This window comes from Gadus chalcogrammus, chromosome 12, assembly GCF_026213295.1.
Source record: "Gadus chalcogrammus isolate NIFS_2021 chromosome 12, NIFS_Gcha_1.0, whole genome shotgun sequence".
Lineage (NCBI taxonomy): Eukaryota > Metazoa > Chordata > Actinopteri > Gadiformes > Gadidae > Gadus > Gadus chalcogrammus.
The window spans coordinates 29,710,744-29,735,412 of NC_079423.1; the positions used below are offsets into that span (position 1 = coordinate 29,710,744).

A 24,669-nucleotide genomic window follows, 5' to 3' on the forward strand; every position below is an offset into this window, starting at 1 on the left:
ACTCTGCACCTCTGGCCGCAAATGAGGGTTAGCCACCGAGGACGTTCAGGCGATGAAGAGCCAGCGTGTCCGCCCCCCCCCCGCCGGACCCAGACTACCGCCGCTGCCCTCTCTGGCACGCAGCGCCGCCGCCAATCAGAGCCCTGGGATGGAATATCACCAGAGCGGCCGGCTGTACGCTGTCTGCGGGGTCGGCTGGAGTTTCACCGAGGCGGGGGGGAAGGCTGCCAGGGCACACACTGTGCCCTGGCTGAATGTCACCTTGGTCTGCTTTGTTTGTTGCACCCCCTCCCGAAGCCGCCTCCTGTATCAACTCCCATTGAAGAGGGGAAATGAATACGAATTAATATTAATCCGCGGCGTAATCAAACGCTCGGGCCCCTTATGAGATACGGGGGGGGCCATTTGGATATTAAAACTCAGACGAGCCAATATTTTGTAAGGTAAATTAACTATAAGAACACTTTGTTGAGGATTCAGCCGAATTAATAGTCTTCAACGACAGCCTCTGGCCAGTGGAGTCCGGCGGGGGGGGATTACTCTGAGAGGAAAGTAATAAGCAGGATACGCTCAGACAAATTAGTGCTTCAGCGAGAAAAACAAGCAGTTACGGCCATGTGCGTCACACAGACATAAACAACCCGCGTGTGAGTGCACAGCTCCACAGTCGAGCGTGCGTGTCTCTGTGCCAGAGCAGTAGGTGCAAGGTGGTTAGCGTAATTGTACAGTGGATTTAGTAAGGCAGCATAAATATTACATTGCTTTAGTCAGCCGGTGTTCTTCTTAAAAGGTATTAAAGTACTTGATATCTAACGGGCCTTAGAGTCCGGATCATGACCTCAGGTGACACCACATGGGAACGCTGTGTTCTGACTGGATGGAATTCCATCCTCACCAGGCCTGTTGATAGGTTGCTTTTTAATTGCCCCCGGTCGCTGCTTGTTTTTGCCAGGATCCAGCGTTCCACTTGCATGGAAAATGTTCTCCTACTTCGAGGTGAGGTGTGTGTGTGTGTGTGGGAAGATTCAAATAGCGCCTTTGAGATATTGTGGAATATCTGCAGAAAATGAAAGATTCAGCACTCCTGTACATTGAGTAGAAGTGCACAATGCGCAGTCCGTTTATCAAGTCTGGTTGAGTTCATTTACATTTGTTTGTGCGCCTGTGATGCAGACGACAGCAGTATGTGAGCATATTAAATGTAAATGTTATACAGCCCCAAAATATATTCAATAACAATGTACTGTAGCTAATCATAAATCTTGTTTTGTATACTGTCGCAAACAGTGGAAGAATTCACCTCTTATTTTAATGAACTGTAAATTTGTCACAATGCATGAGCCAAACACACACACACACACACACACACACACACACACACACACACACACACACACACACACACACACACACACACACACACACACACACACACACACACACACACACACACACACACACACAGACCTATTTACAACTCACACATGCAACAAAAAACCCTGAGACTAGCAATTAGCCATGACGCTGGAGACCTGACTCAGCAAAAAGAGGAAGATTCTGTATCGCTGAAAGGAGCTTCACACCACATTAGTCAGTGGAGCGATGCAACCCAATCCAACCCAATCCAACTCCACCTGACTGCAAAGAAGACTAATGTTCATCCCAGTGGAAGCCCGGCATGCCTCCATTTCCTTATTAATGGATTATCTGTATTTCTCTGACAGACAGACGGACGGGCGGAATGGACAGTAAGCGAGTCTCGGGCCAGTCTAACACGTCAGACTTTAGATTACTGAGTTCAAATCAGGGTGAACGGGGATGTTGCACTCTCGTTCCCTTCAAAATGGTTTCGACCGTTAATGCTGCTGAAGGCCTGGATGGGGGAGCGTGTGATTGGCTAACAGACCAAACACAAACTCGGCCAGCGCTAGTAAATTTTTCCCGGTGGGAAACACTGTGTAGACTCGCGGCTGTAGAAATACACTAATTAAAAAAACAGCCTTCTGAAAGCTTCACCCATGACTACGGCATGCGAGTTTCTCTCCGGTGGAACATCTGCGAGACCGTCGACCTCTGTGCAGTTTCCCCCCCCGGAAGCTCAGAGCTGTATCGTAGTAGTTTGGACCCCAACACAAATATCTCGTCTCATCGGACGGTTAGCTGGTTGGATGGTGTGTAAAAGATTTGTGTACCAGGGCATGGCATTCATTATTCATGCAATGGTTTATATATGACGGTGGCTCTACCCTTGTTCCATTACTTATTTAGACACATCTACAGGGGCGTATTGTGGCAGTGCGCTGAGGGCTAATAACAAAGTCAGATGTACAAGTAAAGAAAGATTTATGCGAGGGGAATATCTCTAGTTACAAGTACACTTTCATTGTAGATCAAGAGCAAGGGATAGAGAGAGAGGGAGAGAGAAAGATAGAAAGAGAAAGAATGAGAAAGAGAGAGAGAGAGCTAGAGGGAAAGAGAGACACACAGCGAGATGGATTTCTCCCTTTCATTCGCTCACTCATTCTCTCTCTCAGAAGAACAAACTGTCATATTTATTCATATTAATGGCCTGAAGTTTGTGTGTTCGCCTGCATCCACATACATATGTGCATAAGTACAACGTCTTGCTGTATTTCACTCTGGCACGCAAACATTCCCAGTCACACACGCACACACACTGACGCAGAGAGTACCGTGACATTTCATAGTGCCTTCCTCCATGCTGTACCATTATTATTGTGACAGCAGTGCTGCTAATTAATGTTGGCCAAAGGGTCTGTGCGACGCACCACAAAGGTCCCGTTCCCCCCCTGCTCTCTCTCAGCCTCAGGCGACCGCTTCTAATCCCTGTCATCTGAACCGTGCTGTATTCTCTGTCTACAAGTAGAACACTATCTCCAGCCCATTTCTTATGAATCCCCAACCTGTTACCGCACGCAACACACACACACACACACACACACGCACGCTTCATGCTTCATAATCCCCGCCACGCTCTCCCTCCTGACGGAGCTCTCCGTGGTGGTCTCTAATGTACCCCGGGACCACCCACCTACGCCTCCTCACCTGCCACGAAGGGGGGAGGCTGTGTGCAGTACATTGTGTCAGGCAAGGGGCCCTGCTGGGCCTTTGCACTGTCTCCAGTGAGAGAGCGAGCAAGACAGAGGAAGAGAGAGAGAGAGAGAGAGAGAGAGAGAAGGAGTGAAAGAGGGAGAGGGAGAGAGAAAGGGAGAGTGTGAAAGAGGGAGAGAGAGAGAGAGAGAGAGAGAGAGAGAGAGAGAGAGAGAGAGAGAGAGAGAGAGAGAGAGAGAGAGAGAGAGAGAGAGAGAGAGAGAGAGAGAGAGAGAGAGGGACAAGCAGACAAAGAGAGAGAGAGAAAGAGAGGGATAAAGAGAGAGAGAGAAAGAGAGGGATAAAGAGAGAGAGAGAGAGAGAGAGAGAGAGAGAGAGAGAGAGAGAGAGAGAGAGAGAGAGAGAGAGAGAGAGAGAGAGAGAGAGAGAGAGACAAGCAGACAAAGAGAGAGAGAGAGAGAAAGAGAGGGATAAAGAGAAAGAGAGGGATAAAGAGAGAGAGAGAAAGAGAGGGATAAAGAGAGGGAAAGAGAGACAAAATGAGATTGAGAGAAAGAGAGGGATAAAGAGAGGGAAAGAGGGATATATATATAGAGACAATGCAATGCAAAGAGCAATATAGCAAGATATATACGGTTCAGGTCCTGGTCTACAGATCCGTTGCTCTGCTTTTTTTTTTTTCTTGTTAGCCAAAAGGCGAGAGAGAGAGCAAGAGCGCAAGCGAGAGAGAGAGACAGACAGAGAGACAGAGACACAGAGAAAGAGAGAGAGAAAGACGACCAAGCAAACAAGAATCCCAACCGGGTCCAATCGTCCTGTTCCACCATCTCTCCTCTGTGTCCAAAACCAGACACACATATAAACAAACGCCTCATAAACAAACTCTTGTGTTTTCCGATTCACACGTTCCTCCAGTCAACCCCGACCGCGGGCAGCCCTGCCATTATCTGATGCTGAGCACCAGCGTTCCCGCCTCACAGGGGGAACGTCGGCTGACCACGCACGCCGGATGGGAACGCCAGAATGATGTCTCGCCAGAATGTGCTATTCAAATATCTCCGGGCGCACTGCATGCATAATGGAGCCCGCCTTGTGTCTGTTGTGCCATTAGGCGGAAGCTGTTCCCCCCCACGGATATCATCTCCTCGTATTCCTGTTTAGATTTGTACACGAGGCGCAATGCTGGCTGGCGGTGGATTGACTCGATTAAAGACAACTTGTGGGATTTTGACCAGGATCAATTGCTTTAAAATTTCCAATTTATCAACAGGTTGTAAATTACCTCAAAGTACGAGATCTTCTCTGGCTCTCTCTGTTGAGTAGAACAGCTTGTAGGCTCATTTGTGTTATGTTATTTTAAGTGGGCCGGTGTGGCCGGGCACTTTAACAGTTGTACATTTATTTGATTAATTATAGCTAACATTCGTTTGTGATTGTTATTGTCTCACCCACTCACACTTCAGTGCCCTGAACTCAAAAGCCTCAACAGGCTGCAGTTCATTTACCCGCCAAAGGAGCCTGTAATGAGAAGCAATTTCTGATTATTAAACACAGTACCCACTCTAACACAAAAAAACGAAAGACCTCTCTGCATATTCATACAGTGTTTTTTATGTTCTGGTAACTCTCCGTCCTCCAAGGGGGACAGGCAGAGGAGATGGATAGAGGTGTTGAGACAGCCCGTCAGTGAGGAGGAAGTTGTGCCCGGTAAATTATCTGATCGGCTCTCAATGCCCTGTGTTTGTCCGAAAGAGCCGGGTCAGATGAGATAGTCTTAAGGGGCCCGGTCTCACACGGCGCCAGAGAGGATTATATATCCGTCCCTGACGGGATGCTGTGTGTCCGCCTGTAGAACTTCCTGCCCCTCATATTCGTCCCTAATAGAGGACGCGTTTCATTAGAACTTTCCCGTGCTCTCTCCGGGAAACCCATGCATGTTTGTGCGTGTGCGGGGTATATAATAACAGTGCAAGGACAGGCATTGTGAGGAATACATAGGAGTCTCTCTGTTCTACGCAACAGAGAGCGTCAGAGAATATGTCATATTTTATGTTAGATTACAACCTGTTGATATATTGGAAATTTAAAGCAATTTATTCAGGTCAAAATCCCAAGTTGTCTTTGAATGAGTCCATCCACAGCCAGAGCACACTGTGCCTTTTGTAAAAAAAAAAAAAATATATATATATATATATACAAAGTAATAATGAATCACCTTGTATTATGAATAGGACGACCTATTGTTCAGTGGATGTCTACTCTATAACGTTTCGGAGTGAACACGAGTGAATTCAAACAGAGGACAATATTCGGAATCTCCGTCTTCAGATGTTAGTGCTTGGTTAGTGTTTGGTCGTGTTTACTTTGCACTTTGCGTACTGTCGTCCCTGCTGCAGCCAGCTGGTCTTATCACACAGCCTACCTCGCCAACAGCAACAAACATTCACCGGGCTAATAAGCCAGTATGAAGATAATATTGGCAAGAATTGCTCCGCTGACAACTTCTGTACCTCAATCAACTTCCTTCCTCTTCCTCTGTTGCTGCGTGTCTGCTTGCCTATCCGTCTCGTTTTCTACACCTCTCTCTCTCTCTCTCTCTCTCTCTCTCTCTCTCTCTCTCTCTCTCTCTCTCTCTCTCTCTCTCTCTCTCTCTCTCTCTCTCTCTCTCTTCTCTCTCTCTCTCTCTCTCTCTCTCTCTCTCTCTCTCTCTCTCTCTCTCTCTCTCTCTCTCTCTCTCTCTCTCTCTCCCTCTCTAAATACAGCTGTGGTGGAGCTCTGAAGCTTACTTGGCTCTTACATCTATAACTTAGAGTTCTTTGGAGCACTGATAACGAGGCAGCATGTGCCTTGTTGTGAATGAGTTAATGAGTGAGCTGGAACAAAGGGTTTGTGTGTAGAAAAATGTTTTAATAACCGAAATGAAGATTTTTGTAGCACTGTATGCCCATTGAACCGGGAGGCTTTTTATCCTACTGACTAGGGTCAGTCATTCTTGGCACAGTTAATTCATTTCTTCATCATTAACATGTGCTGCATTTGAGCATGTGTCTGTCTACAGTAATCAGTGAAGAGTAGGTTGGTTTTGCCATTCAGATAACGCACCACTGCGACAAACCGTGCATGTAATTACTGTCATCAAGAATCAAACAAAATCGAGACTGTTATTGCTGCGTTAAGTGGTGTTATAAAGAGAGTTCAACTGTAACTTTTCATTACTCTCCTACCGCTAAGAAAGACAATGAAATGAGCCTTATGTCTCAGGCCGCCTTAATGCACAGGCTTACCTGGGCTGAAGCCCCAGGGCCTACGATGATCAGGGGGCCTATCATGAGATGCAGTAAAAAAAAAAAAAAAAAGATTATTTTTAATACTGGCTCATGATAGGCCCCTCGATCTGCGTAGGCCGAAGACAATGTGATTTTTTTGTTTGGGGCTTACAAAGATCAGAGGCCTATCATGAGGCAAGAAAAAAGGTGGCCACTAGGGGGTGGGCACTAGGGGGTGTCCACCCCCCCCCCCCCCGTCGGCAACGGCAAAATGTCAGAAAATAATTAACACATCTTCATTGTAAGATCACCTCTCAGGGGGCCTACGAAACCTCTCAGCCCCAGGGCCCAAATGGCAGGTTAATGCAGGCCTCTATGTCATGTGTCACTGCATTGCCGTTGGTCTTTTTCTCCTCCCAAAGTTGCGCATGTGAACTAATGCTTACAGAGTGGGACATATTTAGCTCTTCCCTCATGGCTCACAGCGGCGCCTGCTGACCTTTCCGTCCCGAGTACTTGACTCGGTCTACAGAGACACTCGATGACGAAGGCGGCTGTGCCAACACGGCGGCAAGTAAGGCCTCTTCACCGCTTCCCCCGTGGAATACTGATGCTCGCCGAAGCTACTACCCAGGCTGCACGCCAGGTAGTTCAGTCTAGTAGCCCGCTCCTCGATCCCAGGCTGAGGGGTACTGCAGTTCCACTCCTTGACGACGGCAACCTGCCCATAGGTATCCTTGAGTCTGACTTCCCGACCCCCGTCTGCTCCTGAATGACCCCCGGTGGTTACACCCGAGTCGCCTTCGGCTTTAAGCGTCCCTGCAAAGCCTCCCTGCTAAGTCATCGCTTTAGAGATCCTCATGGAAGATACCTTCGCCGCGTTCCCTCAAAAACCTATCGCAGCAAACGCAAACATCCCACACTCGGTTCCCGAGGCTTTTCATCCTAAGGATTTAGTGTAGAACACTGAAAATAATAACCCACAGTGATAAAAAATAAACAATCTGGCGTTCTCATCATGGCACTAGCGCCCGGTCTATGTGCATTTACTCCTCCGACCCCAGTGCACTCCAGTGGCTGCTTCGTTATTCGCCCGATTTAAAAGGCACACACAGAGAAGCCCACGTGCTCAGTCAGCACAGCTTGATGCGAGGAGCGCGTCTTTATCCATGGCCCACAATGGGGCCCACACTTCCTCAAGGCTGTGCTTTAACAAATCCCATTCATTTAATACACGGCGGGCCATAGGATGAGCTTTAGTGAGCGCCGAGTGTTGGATATGCAAAAAACGCAGAATGACGGCGATTTAAAAGAGAAAGGAGGGACGGCGGCGAAGTCGGAACGAGGATGAGGCGAGACACTGGAAAGGCGGGATTGAGGAACAGGGGCTCAGTGTAAAGAGGAGGGACCGCTTTGCAGATTTTTTCCCATTGTGGGTAGGGCTGATGGGGGTTTAGCACACCTTGTTCTGCAGACCTTCCGTAACACCCTGGAGAATCATGGCAGACCAGAAGGTACGTTACGCCCCGACACAGGGAGTTCCGCGATGCGTTCTTATCTCTTAATTCCACCCAGTGATGATGGGGGGGGGGGGGGGCACACCCGGTAGTAGTAGGTTATTGATGTGGCAAGACGTTTGATCCATCTCCAGGTCCTTGAGCCTAGCGAACGCCAGGAATGCCATAACTCACAGGCATCCCATTTCCTGTTTGCCAGCCCTCGGCCACTGTGTCATGCTGATGGTGGCAATTTGAAGGTTAGATAAGCAGTCGGTGCAACGATACACTCCCCCCCCCCCCCCCCCCCCGCTCTGCCTCCCTCTCCCTCTCACCTCCCAGGGCTCCGTGCCAGCCTCCCTCTCCCCCTTCTCTCCCCTCCACCCCCCTGAACACCCGTGGAGCCGCTCTGTAAATCCTACGCGTGTTTACCTTGTAAACTTTGGCTCCGGCTGTAAACAACGCTGATATTTTTAGGAAGCAGACACTCAAACACGCGAGGCACCTGTCGGAAGTGTGCACTTCCGCCGATACGTGGCGGTCGGTGTGTCTGTGTGTTTGTTCTGCGCGTGTGTGTCCTAAGATAAGGTTTGGAGGGATTATGCGGTGTTGCGTTATTCTCCGTTTCATTGCCTGTTTTTGGGGGTGAATTTCTGTGGGCTTGAGTGTGTGCATTTCCGTGTTTGTGTGTGTTTGTTTCAATATTTGTTTCAGCGTTGGTGTGTGTGAGTGTGTGACTGCGTCTGTGCGTACGTGCGTGCGTGTGCGTACGTGCGTGCTTGTGTGTGTGTGTGACTGAGTGTGCCTATTCGTGTTTTGTGTGTGCGCACGCGTGTGTTTGCAGGCGTGTCTGGGTAAGCGCACATGTCTTGCATGCGTGTGCGTGAGGCCGTCTGTGAGTGATCGACCAGTGTGGGAAGTGGGTACAGCAGCAAACACGGACGTCGGACCTTATCCCCGTGATGTACGGCTTGAGACGGTGACGCGGCGTTCTCGGTCTCTCCTGCTCGACGAACAGAGCGAGGTGGCCGTCGTGCGTGCACCGGAGAACCGGGCAGATGTGGATCAAGCGGCGAGGACAGAGACGGAGAGAGGGGGAGCGAGCGAGATGGAGTAGGTTGTCATTGCTCCCCAGGGGGTCGGGGGATTGCATTAGTGCAGCCGCTGATCATTGATTAAAGAGGTTTATAAACTCCTCTCCTTCCCCAGAAGATAGGGCATGCTCACCTCTCTCTCTCTCTCTCTCTCTCTTTCTCACAGTCCCCCCCCCCACTCTCTCCCTCTCTCTCTCTCTCTCTCTCTCTCTCTCCCCGTCTCTCTCTCTCCCCCTCTCAAAGTCTTCCTCTCAAAGTCTTCCTCTCTCTCTCTGTCTCTCTATTTCACAATCTCCCTCTCTCTCCTTCCATCTCCCTCTCTCAGTTCCCTCTCGGCATTAATGCAGGGAGATCCATTGCGGTAATGTCCCCCCCGTGCAGTCACTGAAGACTTCCAAAGGTCAGCAATAGGAAGCTTTTCTCGTGCACTTAGCAGAGCTTTATCACAGCGGAGCGAGAGTCTCCCAAAGAAATCTTAACAGGGATGCAATTGCCATTGTGGGATAGCTCCCTGCATGTACCTCAATTTAGCCTTCCTTCTGTGTGTGTGTGTGTGTGTGTGTGTGTGTGTGTGTGTGTGTGTGTGTGTGTGTGTGTGTGTGTGTGTGTGTGTGTGTGTGTGTGTGTGTGTGTGTGCATTTGTGTCTCTTGCGTGTCTGTTACCAATGGCCCAATTGTCTCGTATCAAGTTGATGGTGAACCATATAAATAATCTATACAACTCCTGAAATTCCCTCCCGGAACATCTTGTCAGTTAAGAATTAGTACCGGTGTAAGTACTTATTAAAAATGCATCTCTCAAGCCAGAGAATGCTCACATGAGAGCGGTACGCTGGTGAGATGCATGAATATTTATTAAGCCTGCTCTCTTTCAGCTCTGATTTTTCCAATAATTGAAGAAAAGGGGAGGGACAACACCAATCAGATGAAATCAATAATTACAACAACCACAACAAGAAGGCGGGCAATGAGGCCTCATTATCATGGGGAGCACCGACATGAAGACATGATGTGCAGACAGAGGAGCAGCAGGCCAGATAGAAGGGGTTCAGTTTGAGTAAGTGTGTTCGAGGCTGGGAGAGTACTAGAGGGTGAACCGAGACTGGAGTCCATTACGAGTCCTGTCTTGTAGTTTGCGTCACCATTGATTTGTGGGGGACCAGGATTCCTGCCCTTCTTCTCCAGTCACATAATTGTGCCCGGGTCTTAAACACTAATTACTTCACTAGTCAGCTTCAAATCTCTCTCTCTCCCCCTCTCTCTCCCCCTCTCCCTCTCCCTCTCTCTCTCTCTCTCTCTCTCTCTCTCTCTCTCTCTCTCTGTCTCCCTACCTCCCTCCCTAAGTTGAAAGAGCAGGGAGACGGTTGCCAAACCAAAGGAAAGGAGTGGATTATGGGCTAGAAAGAGAAAGTAAGCAGTATTCTGAGAGCACCGCCCCCACCAGACGAGATGTCCCTGATATTAACCCTGTTCTGTGAAGCTTAAGCTCTATCAACATTATGACGTCCCATTGTGTCTGCGCAGCGAAGCGGCTCTGTGACTGATAGATGTGGGTGGGGAAGGGGGATGGGGACTCAAGGGACTGCATTGCATAATTAGATGAACAGCGGCTGATTAAACAGTCACTCATAATCACCAAGCTAATTGGGATAGCAGAGTCAATTATGAGCCACAATAGAGGGACTCTGGCACTCCACCTACCTGATGGGTTGAATGCCAGGCCCCAATTAGGCAGGAAGGCACCGAGCGGGTTCTGGTCGGTGGTCTCCGTCGTCCTCGCCTCTGATTGGCCCCCCTCCCCCTTCTCTTTGGGAGTCGGGGTCTTTATCGCCGGAGGAGTCCATCGACCGCTCACCACGAAGGACTCGGACACCGCGGGCCGGGCCTCAGACCCAGTGACCCGTCCCCCCGTGGGGTCCGACACGTTGGTGGGCGGCAGCGCCGGGTCCGGGGTCGGGGACGTCTGGCCGCCGGTGGACGACTGGCGCGACCGCGAGTACGCCGTGTCCGTCGCCGTCCTCTCCGTCCGCTCGGCCCGAACCCACGAAACGGAGATCGGGAGCTCTTCGGCAGACCGGCCGCCCGGGCTCGTCGCCGCGGTGACCGCCTCCGTTTCCATCCCGGGCTCTTCGGCCGTCGTCGTCGTCGTCGTCGTTGGTGCGGCGGTCGTGGCGAGGCGCTCCGCGGACGCCTCGGCGGTGGAGACGGCGGGCGGGGAACCCGGGGCCTCCTCCTCTACGCCCCTGCTCTGATCCCTCCCCTGCTTCCGGAACACGGGGGTGAACCAGGAAGTAGAGCTGCCCTCCTTCCTGCTGGAGGTGGAGGCCATGTGGTTGTCGGTGGGCCGTTGGACGAAGAGGATCTCCCCCCGGGCCTCCTGCTCCGTGCCCCTGGCGGTGGGATCCTCAGGGCCTGCGCTGGGCTGCTGTACGAGCTGGTAAGCCGTCAGAGTCGTGTGTTCCTCCACCCGGATCGCCGGCTCGCTGCTGGGGCCCGCTGCCTCCGAGTCGGTGTCTAGGCTGACGGTGGTGCGGTCCCGGGTGTAGCTCTCCGCCTTGAACACACCGGCGGGGTCGCCCTCCTCCCCACTGGCCTCCGTCTGCTTCTCCTCCACGGTGCTCCCTTTAGGAGGACAGGGGGTCGCTTGGCTTCCGTCCCCAGAGAAGTCGTCCTCCGGGTGGTCCTGTCGCATGGAGGACGCCAGGGACTTGACTTCCAGTGGCCCAGATTTGGCCTCCATCGGCGGGTGAGTGGCAGCGTGTCCTGGGGGTTCTAGCTTGAAGGCCCGCACGGTGTTCACGGCCCAGCGGAATCGACCGCTGGGGACGGGGGCTGTGTCCGCCACTCCTCTCGGACCCGGGGCACCGGAGACCTGGACCGGTTCGTTGGGCCTCGCCCTCCCACCGGGACTGGGGTTCACGAGGTCTAGAGGGAGTACAAGGGGAGCACATCATCATTAAGTGATTAAAAGAAAGAGCTATATTTATTCGCATAAATATTATAAGTGCATACCAATGCCAAAACACTTGTTACTTTCATTGTAGTTGTTATTCATGAACTTTAGAGTTGCGTTAATGCATGTATTACACCAAACAGGAAGAAGGTTTGGGGTTTGGCCAGCTATCCTCTTATCTCCTGGGTAGTCCATGATGAAGGCAGACATTTTTGCTGCCTTGCTCCGAGCATCCCACCGTGTCGAGCTAAATTTAGACCGGGGACGCTCACTTCACCCGAGGTGTTTCATATTAAACTGCTAAAGCAGTTAGAGGTTTTCAGACCAAGATTAAAGTCACCCATACACACATACACATACACCCAGACACACAAACACACACACACCCAGACACCCCAACACACCCCGACACACCCACACACACACGAAGCAGCGAGGGATATAATCTAATTAATCCCACAGTTTCTTCTTCTCTAATCCAATTCTCCCTGGAACCCCTTGTTCTAAACAATCTCCGGCTACAATTGTGTTTCCTGCGACGAGGCTGGCCGAGATGAAACCGTGGCAGCGCAGCCGGGCAGAACGACTTCCTGTGTGCGTCGGCGCGGAGCCCTTAAGCAGGCATGTTCCTTCCCCGCTCCGCAACCCATACGCTACAGCGCCGTGCCAGACGCCCGTCTCCACACCATCAATAATTCACCTATCTGCATGTTTGCGTGACTCCCAGGCTGGAGGTTTCTTTTTTTAGGGCAGTGCTGCCACGCTGATGGCAGAGTGACAGGGCACAGGGCTGGGGTTACGAGTAGCAGCACAGGCATGACAGCCTAGACGTGGTCGTCGATACGCCTCGGCGGTGCTAGCCCACGCTCTGAAGGCTTGTTGTAAGCGAGCGATCCCCCGGGGAATGTGCGCTTCATAACAAAGCCAAACACATTACACAGCAAATCACCCAGAGACAGTGAGAGCACACAAAACTTAAGCAAATGTGTGCCTGCATGTAACATGAAAATGCATGTGAATTATTCAAGGGATTGTTTTTTTCCTTACGTCTATGATAAGACTTTGAGGCCCGAGGTTAATTTCCATAAGTAACTTGAAGCCAGGCGTAATTGCCCTATTAATAAACTGAAAAGGTATATACTCAGGCGGATGAAAGTGGGAATAATTAAACACATTAATCTGGTTTGATCATCCCTATAATGAATCATCTAATAGAGACCAAAAAATAAAGAACTCGACAGATGTTTCGTTGGTGCTGCTTAGAGGATACGTCAGGGTACACGGGTAGATTCAAAACAAACGATGATAAACTCTTAGATGAGTGCACAGGTTTCACATATCAAGGCACTTTTGTAGATCCCAAAATGAGGGCCGTCTGCTGAGCCGAGTCGTGTGTGCCGGATTGAACCGAGCGGAATTCATGCTGATTCATATCGACTCTTCCAAGCGTTAGAGCCGTATCGTGCAAATGCTGCTAATGTGGCAATACGAGTACCTTTTTCTTTTTATTAAACTCATTCGTGGCATATTTCCAATTCTGGTTCCCCCATGCCGCCCTTCCATGATCAAATATGCTTCATTGCTACACGTTAGATTTCATTACCCTCCTGTCTGGCGATTGAAGGCAAAAGCCCACAGTGATCAATACGCCATTTGGGTGAACCCAACTTTTACCGGGTCCTTCCCTGTCTTCTCCCTTCAAGCACTCCCTTCCCTCCGTTGCTGAACATTCACGCTTGGCTAATAATTGCCAGCTCCCTGCAGCTAGCCAGCTCCTAATTGGCTGAGACTAAGATGGAGATGAACGGCACCAAAAGAGTGTGAATTAGATAGGGTCTGTGAATATTGTATGCGCATTAAGCTCAGAGACACTTTCAGACGTCTTTGAAACATTAATAGCAGGCGGTGGCATCTGTTTCAGGTGAGCCAGGCTGTGAGGATATATTTTAATGAAACCTCATCGCTGATAGCTGAATCCCCAAATCAGGTTGTTCTCTTCTTTCTCTCGAGCGACACTGAACTCGGAGTGACTTTTCTTTATTTTTAAGAATTGTGCCTTACCTACGTGTTTGACTGTTAAACCAAGAAAAAAATGCTTATCTGCCTAACTGCCTACCTGATCAACTATTTTCTGTATCTGGGAGAATCTTGGGAACGACAAGTAAGAACGGCGGTTCTCATTTTAAGCCAACGCTGCCTGACGTTGACGCACTGTAAGACACACGCACACCGGGGAGCTGCCCGGAGCGATTCTGCGGCACGATGAGCTGTCATGCTTCTTCGGCTGAAAGCCGACACCAATTTGGAGTAAGTTGATGGCAGTGTTTGAGAGAGCAGCGAGACTTAACTCTCATTTCAAGTCGGGTGAAACGAGGGCGACCGGGAGAGTTGATCCTGTGACCATCCAGGCTAAACTAAGCCTGACGAACATCACGGACCCCTCCATCGAATTTAATTAAATTGAACTAAATCTGCCCTCACATTATGTAAAAAAAACTGATATCAGTTACTCAAAGATTATCAATTACTACCCACCCTGCCTGCCTCACACTGCGCCTCGAGTCCACACTGCATGTGCCGCCGGTGCTGCAGGTAAATGAGACCTGTCTGCCGACGCCCGTGGCCCAAACACAGACGGTAAAGGGCACAGACTGAGCCACACCTCGGGGAACGTCTGAGAAAGCGGTGCATTGTTGAGATCTTTTAGTCCCTCCTCCCGTGGGCATGATAACTTCCTAATTTCTCCAGGGATTTTGAATTGAGAAGGGGGGGGGCCGTGGGCCTGGGAACGTACAACAACCTGATACCCGAGAACCATTTCTGAAATTGATTTTGGGGGGGGATGCATAATGCATTGCATACCTCTAATACACTACCATACTGCGATCAAATCCCATAAATCATCGCAAGAAACCTTTTTATTTATATGAAAGCTAAGCGAAGAGAACTTAGAACAAGTACTGGTTAGAGACAGAGGGAATTCTCAGACAGTTGGGTCCATAGTGATGAACGAGGTTAGTCGTTCGGAAAACTCTGTCTCTCGCATTTACCAGCGTAATTTGGTATAAACTTCTCCTTCTCATGGAATTACTGTTTCCCTCTTTACATGGGTTGTCAATAATTCATCCTAGGCTGTTTCTGAAAGACCAAAGGTAGTCTTAGGACGTGAAATACTGGCTTGAGAATGGAGTGCTTTCGAACGTTAACAATAATGGGGAACAGGCACATAGCCAGGTCTATAACCAAATGGCTCGGCTGACAATTGATTGATTTGACTAATGACCGGTGAGTTTGTACAGCTCTTCATCACAGTTACTAGTCTTCACGAGCCAACGTATGATGGCATCCTTTTAACTTCAAGCTCCATGCACGGCAAAGCAAATCTCAGAAGTAATATAATATTTTATTATTATTTAGAATTTAGAATATCATCCCAAATTTACAACTGATTTCCTGATCAATTAGTTAATTATCCACATCATAGCGCCACGCCTCCTATCCTGAGAATATTTACGGCTATGACAGAAAAGCTCAACTGTCATCCACAATGTAGAACCGGGTCAAACAAAGTTTGCACAAATATATTGTAGCAACCCAAAAATAAACCCACTAGAGCTATCACACAGGCGTGATGCAAACTGGGAACGGCAGTATCATACATTAGCCTGGACAGCGTCCATTTGGAGTCGCACATAATTTGAACGTTCCCTTCCTGTACACACCGCATTTTCAATTTCACACTCATGTATTGCTTTTCTCGTCAGGCAGAATGTTCCAGTCAATATAACATGGAAAAGGAATCGTTTTGGAATAAAAAATGTGGGAGACCAGCTGTGGTAACGGTTTGATGTGTGTTCTCTGTTAAACATCAGTATGAACAAATTGTCATCAAACACACCAAAAAAACACCCCACACACACACGCACACACACACAAAAACCTAACGGCCACACAACCACATATCCTCACACTCTTACTCCCACACAGAGCCACCAGCAGAGAGAGTTTACAGCGGTGAGAACCACGAGGAGCTCCTACCTGTGTTGGAGAGGGACGGGCCTGAAGCTTTTACTCCGAGCTGAGTGGTGCCCACAGCACGCCATGGCGTCTGGTCGGCAGGCACTAATGGAACCGACGGCATCACCTCTCTCTCCAGCTCCGACAGGCCATCCCCCGGGCCGTGAAGCGTGTTCGCCGGCACCTTCGGTGAAGAGGAGCCGCCCGTGAGCTCCATGATGGCGTTCTCCGCGCCCCCTTTATTCCCCGTGGCCTTAAAGAGGCCTGGGGTCTCTCTGAACGGAGTGAGTCTGGCTCTTTGCTCCGGCGCCGTGGTGTCCGAGGCCGTGGTGGGAGAACCCTCAGCCTCCTTCTCCTCCCTCTCGTTCTCCCCGGCCCTCGTAGAAGAAGCATCAGTCTCCTTCTCCTCCCTTTTATTCTCCTTCTCCCCCACCGCACCCTCCTTCTTCTCCTTCTCCTCCTCCTCCTCACTCTCCTTGTCCCCAAACCCACCCTTCTTCCCCTCGTCGCCCTCCTCCTTCTCCTTACCCCCCTCCTCGCCTCCGGTGAAGTATCTGAAAGGTCTCATCAGGGCGTTAACAAACTCTGAAAGCATGCTGCTGCTGGTCTGGGGCTGGAGGGTCGATGAAGCCGTAGAAGATAAAGAGGGCGGATCCGTCGAGGCTCCTCCAACTTCTTCTCCTTCATGTGCAGAGCCTCTGTTTCTCCCCAGGCTTTCCAGAGAGTCAGTGGTTTTGGGGGGATTTTCAGAGCTGTCATCCTGGTTGGACAAGGAGTTAGTGGTTCGAGGGGTACTATCAGAGTTGTCTTCTTGGTTGGATAATGAATTAGTCATTTGAGGGGTACTATCAGAGCTGTCTTCTTGCTTGGATAATGAATTAGTCGTTTGAGGGGTACTATCAGAGCTGTCTTCTTGCTTGGATAATGAATTAGTCGTTTGAGGGGTACTGTCAGAGCTGTCTTCTTGGTTGGATAATGAGTTAATTGTTTTAGTGGTACTATCAGAGCCGTCTTCCTGGTTGGACATAGAGTGAGTGGTTTGAGGGGTATTTTCAGAGCTATCATCGAGGATAATGACGGAGGTAGTGTTTAGGGGGGTATTTTCTGTGCTCTCCTCCTGGTTCGACAGGGATAGAGTCGTTTTAGGGGTATTTTCGAGGGCAACCATGGAGCTATTCGTTTGAGGGTTACTTTCCGGTCTAAGCAGAGAGCTGGTGGTTTTAGGGGTATTTCCAGAGCTATCTTTCAGGACAAACAGGGAGTTAGTCTTTTTCGGGGTCATTTCCGAGCTATCTTCCTGGTTAGGGATGGAGTTGAGGGATTTGGAGCTCTCTCGGGCGGGGTCTTGTTTAGTTAACGCGGCTATGGGCACAGCTTCAGATCGCTCCAGGTCCTGCTGGAGCAGCTCAGCAGACGGCAGGTGGATCACAACGTGTTCCTCTGAGATCTCAGACGATCGATCCGCAGCGTCGTTGGAGGGGAAGCCGGTTCGGTCCGCGTCGGCCCAGGTGGGGAACCGGAAGGCGGTGCGCTGGCCTCTGGCCGCGCTCGAAGCCGCGTCTGTGGCTGGGTCCGTCGTCTCGTACGCCGGCCTCGCCTCCACAGCCTGGACCCCTGCTTGCTGCTGGGCTGGAACACGGAGCGTATTAACAATTTACTAGAAGCACAAATATGCTTTTTTCACTTGACCTGCTTTATTGGCTGCCGTGAAAACACTGCAGGAAGAAAAAAAAACATTGATTTATTGCTTCCCCCGATACGGCGGTAGTGAGGCCAGGGAACAAGATTAAATCCAAGAGTGTAACATGGGATGTAATATAATTTTTTGTGAGTTATTCTTACAAGAAAGGAAGGATTTTGTAAATCGATTTTCTTTCTGGACAGGTAAAAATCACTTATGCCACAGCAATATAGAAATGTCCCTTAGGGACAACATCATGATAAGTGTATTGGAAAATTATGTTATTGTTGCTAAAGTCTCTCCAACTCTGAGGCTGGTCATTTTGTCTTCACAATTTGTAATTATTGGATTTATTTTCAAATTTAATTTAGACAATAAAAACATTTATTGGAGCAAATACGCAATATGACCCAACATTAATTACGGAATATGCATGTAATTGCCGTGCAGGCCTCATTAAAGAGGTTACACATGCACTTAAATTCCCCAAAAATGCCACTAAACTTGTTAAACACAATTATTACAGGCTCGCAGCCATTGCTAGTTTCAAATATATATCTGTTTGTGGTCGCTGGATTTCCAGCACTGATTTGGTTTCGTTGTCATGATTGATGCCAGTGTTGCGCTCTGGTCACAGTTTAATAGCATGACATCGCACTTATGATGCTAATGATGAGTGAATTACAGAAACAATGCAAATACCGGAGACTGAATGATTGTTCATCCACGCTGTGCGATACGACACAACTAAATAACAAGGAGAGACGTAAACCCAACCGCACGCTCTGGCGCTCTCTCCCACACCCTTTGTTGCCTCCCTTTCCCGTTCGCTTATCTTCGCTGCACTTCAACATACAAGCCTTGCAATGCACCCAAAGCTATCTTTGTTGGGGAATGGGTTAACCTAACAATTGTTGGGGCTTGGCACTTGGTTCTATGACCATCCTGACTGCACTGACAGCGTTATATTGTGTATCTTTCTTCTGACAAATGTACTTATTGCAAGTCACTTTGGAAAAAAGCTAAATTCCCTAAATGTAAATTTAAGTGTGAATGCACCCTATGGGCTGAAATGCCACACAATTACTTTCGAGCTAACTCATGCATTCCGGAGTGGATCCCGGTGTTGCGCTCTGAGACCTCGGTACCTCTGAAGCAGTAGGCGTCGAAGCGCGCCGTGGTGTCCGGGAAGCCGGTGCGGTCGGCGTTGTGGTAGACCGTGCGCACGCCGGGCTCGTTCCCGCCGCAGTGCTTCCGCGGCACGTTGATGGGGTAGCGCACGCTGCCGTCCGCCAACCAGCCCGGGTCGCAGCGGTCCAGGCCCGCCTGCCAGGCCAGGTACAGCTGGCCCGCCGTGGCCAGCCGGGCGCCCAGCGTCTGGCAATGGGTGGAGGCCGAGGCCAGGTTCAGCTTCTCAGGCGTCGCCGAGTGGAACACCTCACCTGATGGAGGACCACGAGGCAGAAGGTCACAACTCTGTTTTGGCACCGCTGGGGTGGAACGAGCTCCCCACCGGTGCCACGAACGCGGAGTCGCTCACCAGCTTCCGCAAAAAACTTTAGACTCACTTCGTCAGAGTTCACATAGACACTGCATAGCTCTTACTCCCCCCCCACCCCTCTTATGGACTTATTTAATGTTGTACGTCCTGGCACTTATTGAATGCACTTTTTGTATTTTGTATGTCCTGGCACTTAATGTACGCACCTATTGTATGTTGTACGTCCTGCCACTTAAAAATAGTACTGCTAGCATTGTCTAGCATCTTATCCTAAATATCTTTGTTGTATACGGGGAAGGGGTTAACCTGACAATTGTTAGTGCTTGGCACTAGCGATATATTGTTTTTCTTCTGACAAATGATGCTTTGGATAAAAGCATCTGCTAAATGCCCTTAATGTAGATGTAAGTAGGGGGGGGGGGGGTGGTTGGGTGTAGAAGAGGAGAGGAGTGGAGGAGAGTGTTGATTTTGGCTATATTGTGTTGTGGTGTCGTCTGCCTTGCTGTGCGTTGGGTGGTGCAGTTGGTATGATGCTCTCTGCCTAGCTCTTTTTCCCTCACTTGTGTCCAGCTCCTTCTGTGCGTGTGAGCGGCGGTCGTATATTCTGGCTACGAGTGCGATGCATGCGTTGTCATTTTCTCAGGGGACATTAGGGCTTATCCATCAGAATGCATCATGGGATTTTTTCTTGCGGATACTCCCCCATGTTGAAGGTATTTAAGAGACTTGTATTGTTTAACTCAAAATCATTGCAATGATGCTACATAATAATATATCATAACCTAGCCTTACGAAAACCTACTACTACCATAATAACTAACATTTCCAGCTCACATGCTTCCAGTATGGAGGGGGTGATGTGATGTTGCGATGCACAAGCCCCGTTAATTCATTCAAACTCGCATGCGGCTGAAAAAACCTCCAGCAGCAGGCTGTTACTCTGTATCCACCCTCAGCTCTCATCTCCTCCTCCCTCCCTCCCTCCCTCCCTCCCTCCTCCCCCCCTCCTCCCCACCCTCCCTCCCTCTCTCATTACCGCCACTCTGGCCCTCCCATCCATCCCCTCCCGTCCTGAGGGTTGTTCCTGCCCTGCACTAAGCAGTGGCTGCGGTGTTCCGGGACTGCCTAACCAAGGCTTAGCGGGCCCAGGCATGACTAAGCTGTGATTGGTGGAGGGCCGCCTCTCAGGCTTACCCTGTAGTTGCTTAGCGAAGCAGTAGACATCAAACAGCTCTTCGGGGGACCTGACGCCATAGTTACGGACTCCGGGAGAGTCCTCGCGATCGCCGTAGCAACCGGGCCGAGGCGACTGGATGGGATACCTGCAGAAGGTAAAGAGTGTGGTAGAGACAGAGAGAGGGAAAGGGAGAGAGAGAGAGAGAGAGAGAGAGAGAGTGGAGAGGGAGAAGAGAGTTGAGCGAGGAGAGAGGAGAGAGGGGGTGAGTTGGAGATAAGGAAAGAGAGAGGGATGGGGAGATGGGGAGAGAAAGAGAGAAATATATAAAGAGAAATACAGAGGGTTGAAGTAATAGCCCTTGAGGTGTGGAGTCCACTCTATAAACAAGACATTGATCATCGCAAAGCTTCTAAACAAATCCCTGAATGCAACATAACTGTAACAAGTAAACAACAAGGGCAAATTATGCAACGAAAAAGCCAACCAGAATACAATGCAAATTTAGTGACTGAGTACCCAGCAGTAGAGGGAGAAAAAAACGGGGCCGACGCAGTATGACCAACCTTCCCGAGGGAAGACCAGACTGTGCAAATGAGATGGGAGGCAAAGCTGCAGAAATAACAGTGTAAAAACAATTTAGGAACACGCCTTTGAACCAAATGTAAATTAATTGACCCAATATTCGCTACCATCCCCAGCGGAGGAAAGCGAGGAGAGGAAACCATTCCCCTGCAGAGCACTGGCAGCTCAGTTTGGAGCCAGCGCTATACCTGAGACGTCCTGGCACTAGCCTATGGGAGAGTGAGCCAAGGAGAGCCGCTTCCACATTAAAACAGAGCACCAACGTGGCTCCTTCTTCCCAAGCTATCAGGAGAGCATCTCTCTGTGGTCCAAACGTCCCACAGCCTCAGAGGAGAAGAAGATAAATACACAAGAGGAGAAATAAAATGGTGGACTAAAGAGGGGAGTGGGAACTGAATGATAGGATCTCTGCTCCAATTTCTGGATGCGCACCAGGGGAATACTGGCTTGAATACTGGTTTGTAGTCGTTACTATCAAATATAGGATCATAAATAATAGTTTTGTTGAGTGGTTTGGTTTATTACCTTGTGGGCGTAATAAAAAAAAGTTGCTATGTAAATAGGTGCAGTGTATAAATGTGCAGGGTGTGCATGGCCGGGTTGTGTGTGGGTATGATCATTCATTATCAATGGATCATTGTGGTTATTGTTGTTCATGTTAACATCACAGTATTGCATTGTAGGCCTTTTGTTCAATATCTGTTGTTTTAGGCTAAACAATGGATTTTGCATTGCCAAAAAAGCCCACTGAACCTACGCAGAGAGAGAGAGCGTGAGAGAGAGAGAGAGAGAGAGAGCGAGAGCGAGCAAGAGCAAGGAAGTGAGAGACAGAGAGATTGAGAAAGAGCGAGAAGGTGAGAGACAGAGAGGGAGAGGGAGAGAGGGAGAGTGACAGAGAGAATGAGAAAGAGTGAGAGGGTGAAAGAGAGAGTCAAAGAAAAAGAGAGACAGAGGGACTGACAGATAGAGAGACAGAGAGAGAGAGAGAGAGAGAGAGAGAGAGAGAGAGAGAGAGAGAGAGAGAGAGGGAGAGGGAGAGAGAGAGAGAGAGAGAGAGAGAGAGAGAGAGAGAGAGAGAGAGAGAGAGAAAGAGAGCGCGATAGAGATATAGCGAGAGAGAGAGAGTGAGAAAGAGTGAGTCAGTGGATACCGGGAATAAGAGCCAGAGGGTGAAAGAACAAGCGAGGGACTGAAAGAGAAGGAACAAGAAGCCATTCTACGAGATGTTCTGGAATCTAGCATTCCTCCAGTGGCCTTGGTTGTCTGTGATCCATTGATCAAGTCAAGTCCATTGATTCAAACTACACCAGGGCACAGTAAAGGAGGGTAATTAAATGATTACGCCTTCCACACTGAGGCTTATCAATGTTCACGCACACACACAGGCAAACACACACACTCCTGTATCTCAAAGCTACCAACGGTATGTCTTCCTGGTCCAACATTATCTACATTGGAGCATCAAACTTGTCTTTCGATCAAACTTTTGCTTGTTTCTTCTTCTGATTTGCAAGGTTAGGAAGAACCAAGATCCCACTGACAACAAGATTCTAATAACAATGAACGAGGCAAGAAGGCCTATCGGCAGTCTAGGAAAACTAAAAGAAAGGAATAGCGACATTTTCTGACACTTCGTGGGTGCCAATGGGGTTTAAACTCTACCCGGTGATAAGGTAACCCCGGTAGAAGTAATAGCTGGGACTGGCTGTTTAAGGATAAGGATTCAATTAGAGGAGATGCCTTTTGAAAACGACACATGAATTCCAAACAGGCCTGAGACACACATGACAGGTGAATGGAAAGGCAATTACAGCTACCTTTCAAAGCTGCAATCAAAAATCAGCCCTCATTATTTTAAGAGGTAAATGTTCTGATCATTGATTTTCATCCTCTTCACGTCCACCTCTGAGAAAGTGTCATTCTCTATTTAAACAGCTATTTTCAAGTGAGGTTATGTATGCATATATATATATATATATATATATATATATATATATATATATATATATATATATATATATATACTATATGATTGCTTGCTTTTCCTTAAACCATTCAATCAATGTACGATTGTATGGTTGACAATTAAAATCAAAGGAGTTAATTATTAATGATTCATTTGCCATCACCCATAAATCCGGTACTCTCTCTGGGGTGTTACGATGCCATAAATCCAATACGTACACAGTGGTCTAGTCTATTTTATTGTAGTGGGTATACTGTGATGATTCCCCCCCAGCCTCGTATACACCCGTGACGCCGGTACGTGTACGCGTGTGGCGCTTATGAGGTGTCGCACCACACTCACCAACGCAGGGGTCTACAACCCGCTGCATGGATTTAGATTTAGTGTGGCGATTATCAACAATCATGGAAAGCTGAATAGACTTATCAGTTTTAATTACAGTATGAACAAATAGAACACAAAAATGACAAGTTGTCCTTTGTGAATCTATAGTAGCAATAGCCTGCTAAACAAGAACAAAATGTACTCAAAATAACTGAATGAACTATTTACAACCATGGCTAACCAGTGCATGAGAAGGAGATGAAAAGAGACTAATGTTTCACTCTTTCAATTGCTCTCATTTTAGCGCTCACTGTTGTTATCTAACATACCATACAGTCATTGAATTGTGTAAAAGTCAGAAATTACTGCACCTTAAAAATGACCATGAATTAGCTATACTCTCATTTGCATAGTAATTAACTTTATGAATTTCCATCGTGTATACCAACTGCATATTGGCTGACATTTACCTAACTTTCTTTCCCTCCACTCTAACCGAGGATGCCTCTTTGTAAATTCCCTAGCCTGACACTCAGTCCGAGTACTTGTTATGTGGTATACACATTAATATGGGAAGGCTGGACACACACACACGTGCACACACACACACGTAGACCTGGTCTCCGTAGAACTGGTGGTGGCATCTGCTGCTGCAGGGTCAACCGACGCGACAGCAGTAGATTTTTGGCGAGGCTTAAAACTAACTAAAACACTGAAATAGGGTAGTTTGCTTTTCATTTTGTAATGTTGAATGTTATTGTAGCATGTAGCCTGGGACTCTTGAAGTGTTTGTGTTGCGTTTTTTATCGCTGTAACTGTTATGCCAATTGTTCCCTTGTTAACTTTCAATCTGTGTGGGTGGCCAATCACAGCGCGAGAGGGAGGGGCTTGGCCCGCCATATAACATGCAGAGATGCAGGGGCAGCTCCGGGCTTCGTAACAGAGTAGACAGGGGCAGGGCGCAGGGGGAATATTTTGAATGGTGAACGTAGCAGATAACTTCCCCTGCTAAAAGTATTTCATTGCAGTTACACCCAACTGGTATTTGCGGAAAAAAAAACCACACTGAAGTGAAAGTTATGTCACGAAACGATGGTTACGTATCCGTGCACATTTTTAAGTGGGTACACGGAAATCCTGGAGCGTTCCTAGTGTGTGTACGGCGTATACCTGCGTATCACGTAGACTACACCACTACATACATACACCATTACCACATCGAAGTGAGTAAAGTCCGATAAAGTGTGAAGTGAATTCCCGCCAAGTGTGTGCCACATCAATGTTAATCCCTGCCGTGTATTATGGGCTGTATTATGGGCTGTATTATCCAATTAGCTGGAGGAGGGCTCACCGTACGCTCTGGTCGGACAGCCAGCCGGCGTCGCAGTTGTCGTAGCCGTCGGCGAAGGTGGCGTGCAGCTGCTCTGGGGTGGCGATGACGGCGGCGTTCTCCGTGCACACCCTCTTGGCGTCGCTGAAGGTCAGGGCGTAGCGCTCGTGCGGCGCCCTGTAGTGGAAGACCACGCCTGGAGGACGGAGA

General features: G+C 48.9%; 1 protein-coding gene across 1 annotated transcript in view; it reads right to left on the reverse strand.

The window, feature by feature from the left end:
* The window catches only part of ncanb (neurocan b), a 78,719-nt gene that overhangs the window by 48,263 nt on the left and 5,787 nt on the right, over positions 1 to 24,669 (reverse strand). The window contains exons 4-10 of the mRNA XM_056603304.1: positions 24,481 to 24,655; positions 20,275 to 20,402; positions 18,728 to 19,021; positions 17,271 to 17,527; positions 16,370 to 16,511; positions 15,920 to 16,135; positions 10,630 to 11,853 (exon numbers count right to left, since the gene is read on the reverse strand). Coding sequence (XP_056459279.1) covers positions 10,630 to 11,853; positions 15,920 to 16,135; positions 16,370 to 16,511; positions 17,271 to 17,527; positions 18,728 to 19,021; positions 20,275 to 20,402; positions 24,481 to 24,655 — 2,436 coding nt within the window. The remainder of the gene's footprint in view (positions 1 to 10,629; positions 11,854 to 15,919; positions 16,136 to 16,369; positions 16,512 to 17,270; positions 17,528 to 18,727; positions 19,022 to 20,274; positions 20,403 to 24,480; positions 24,656 to 24,669) is intronic.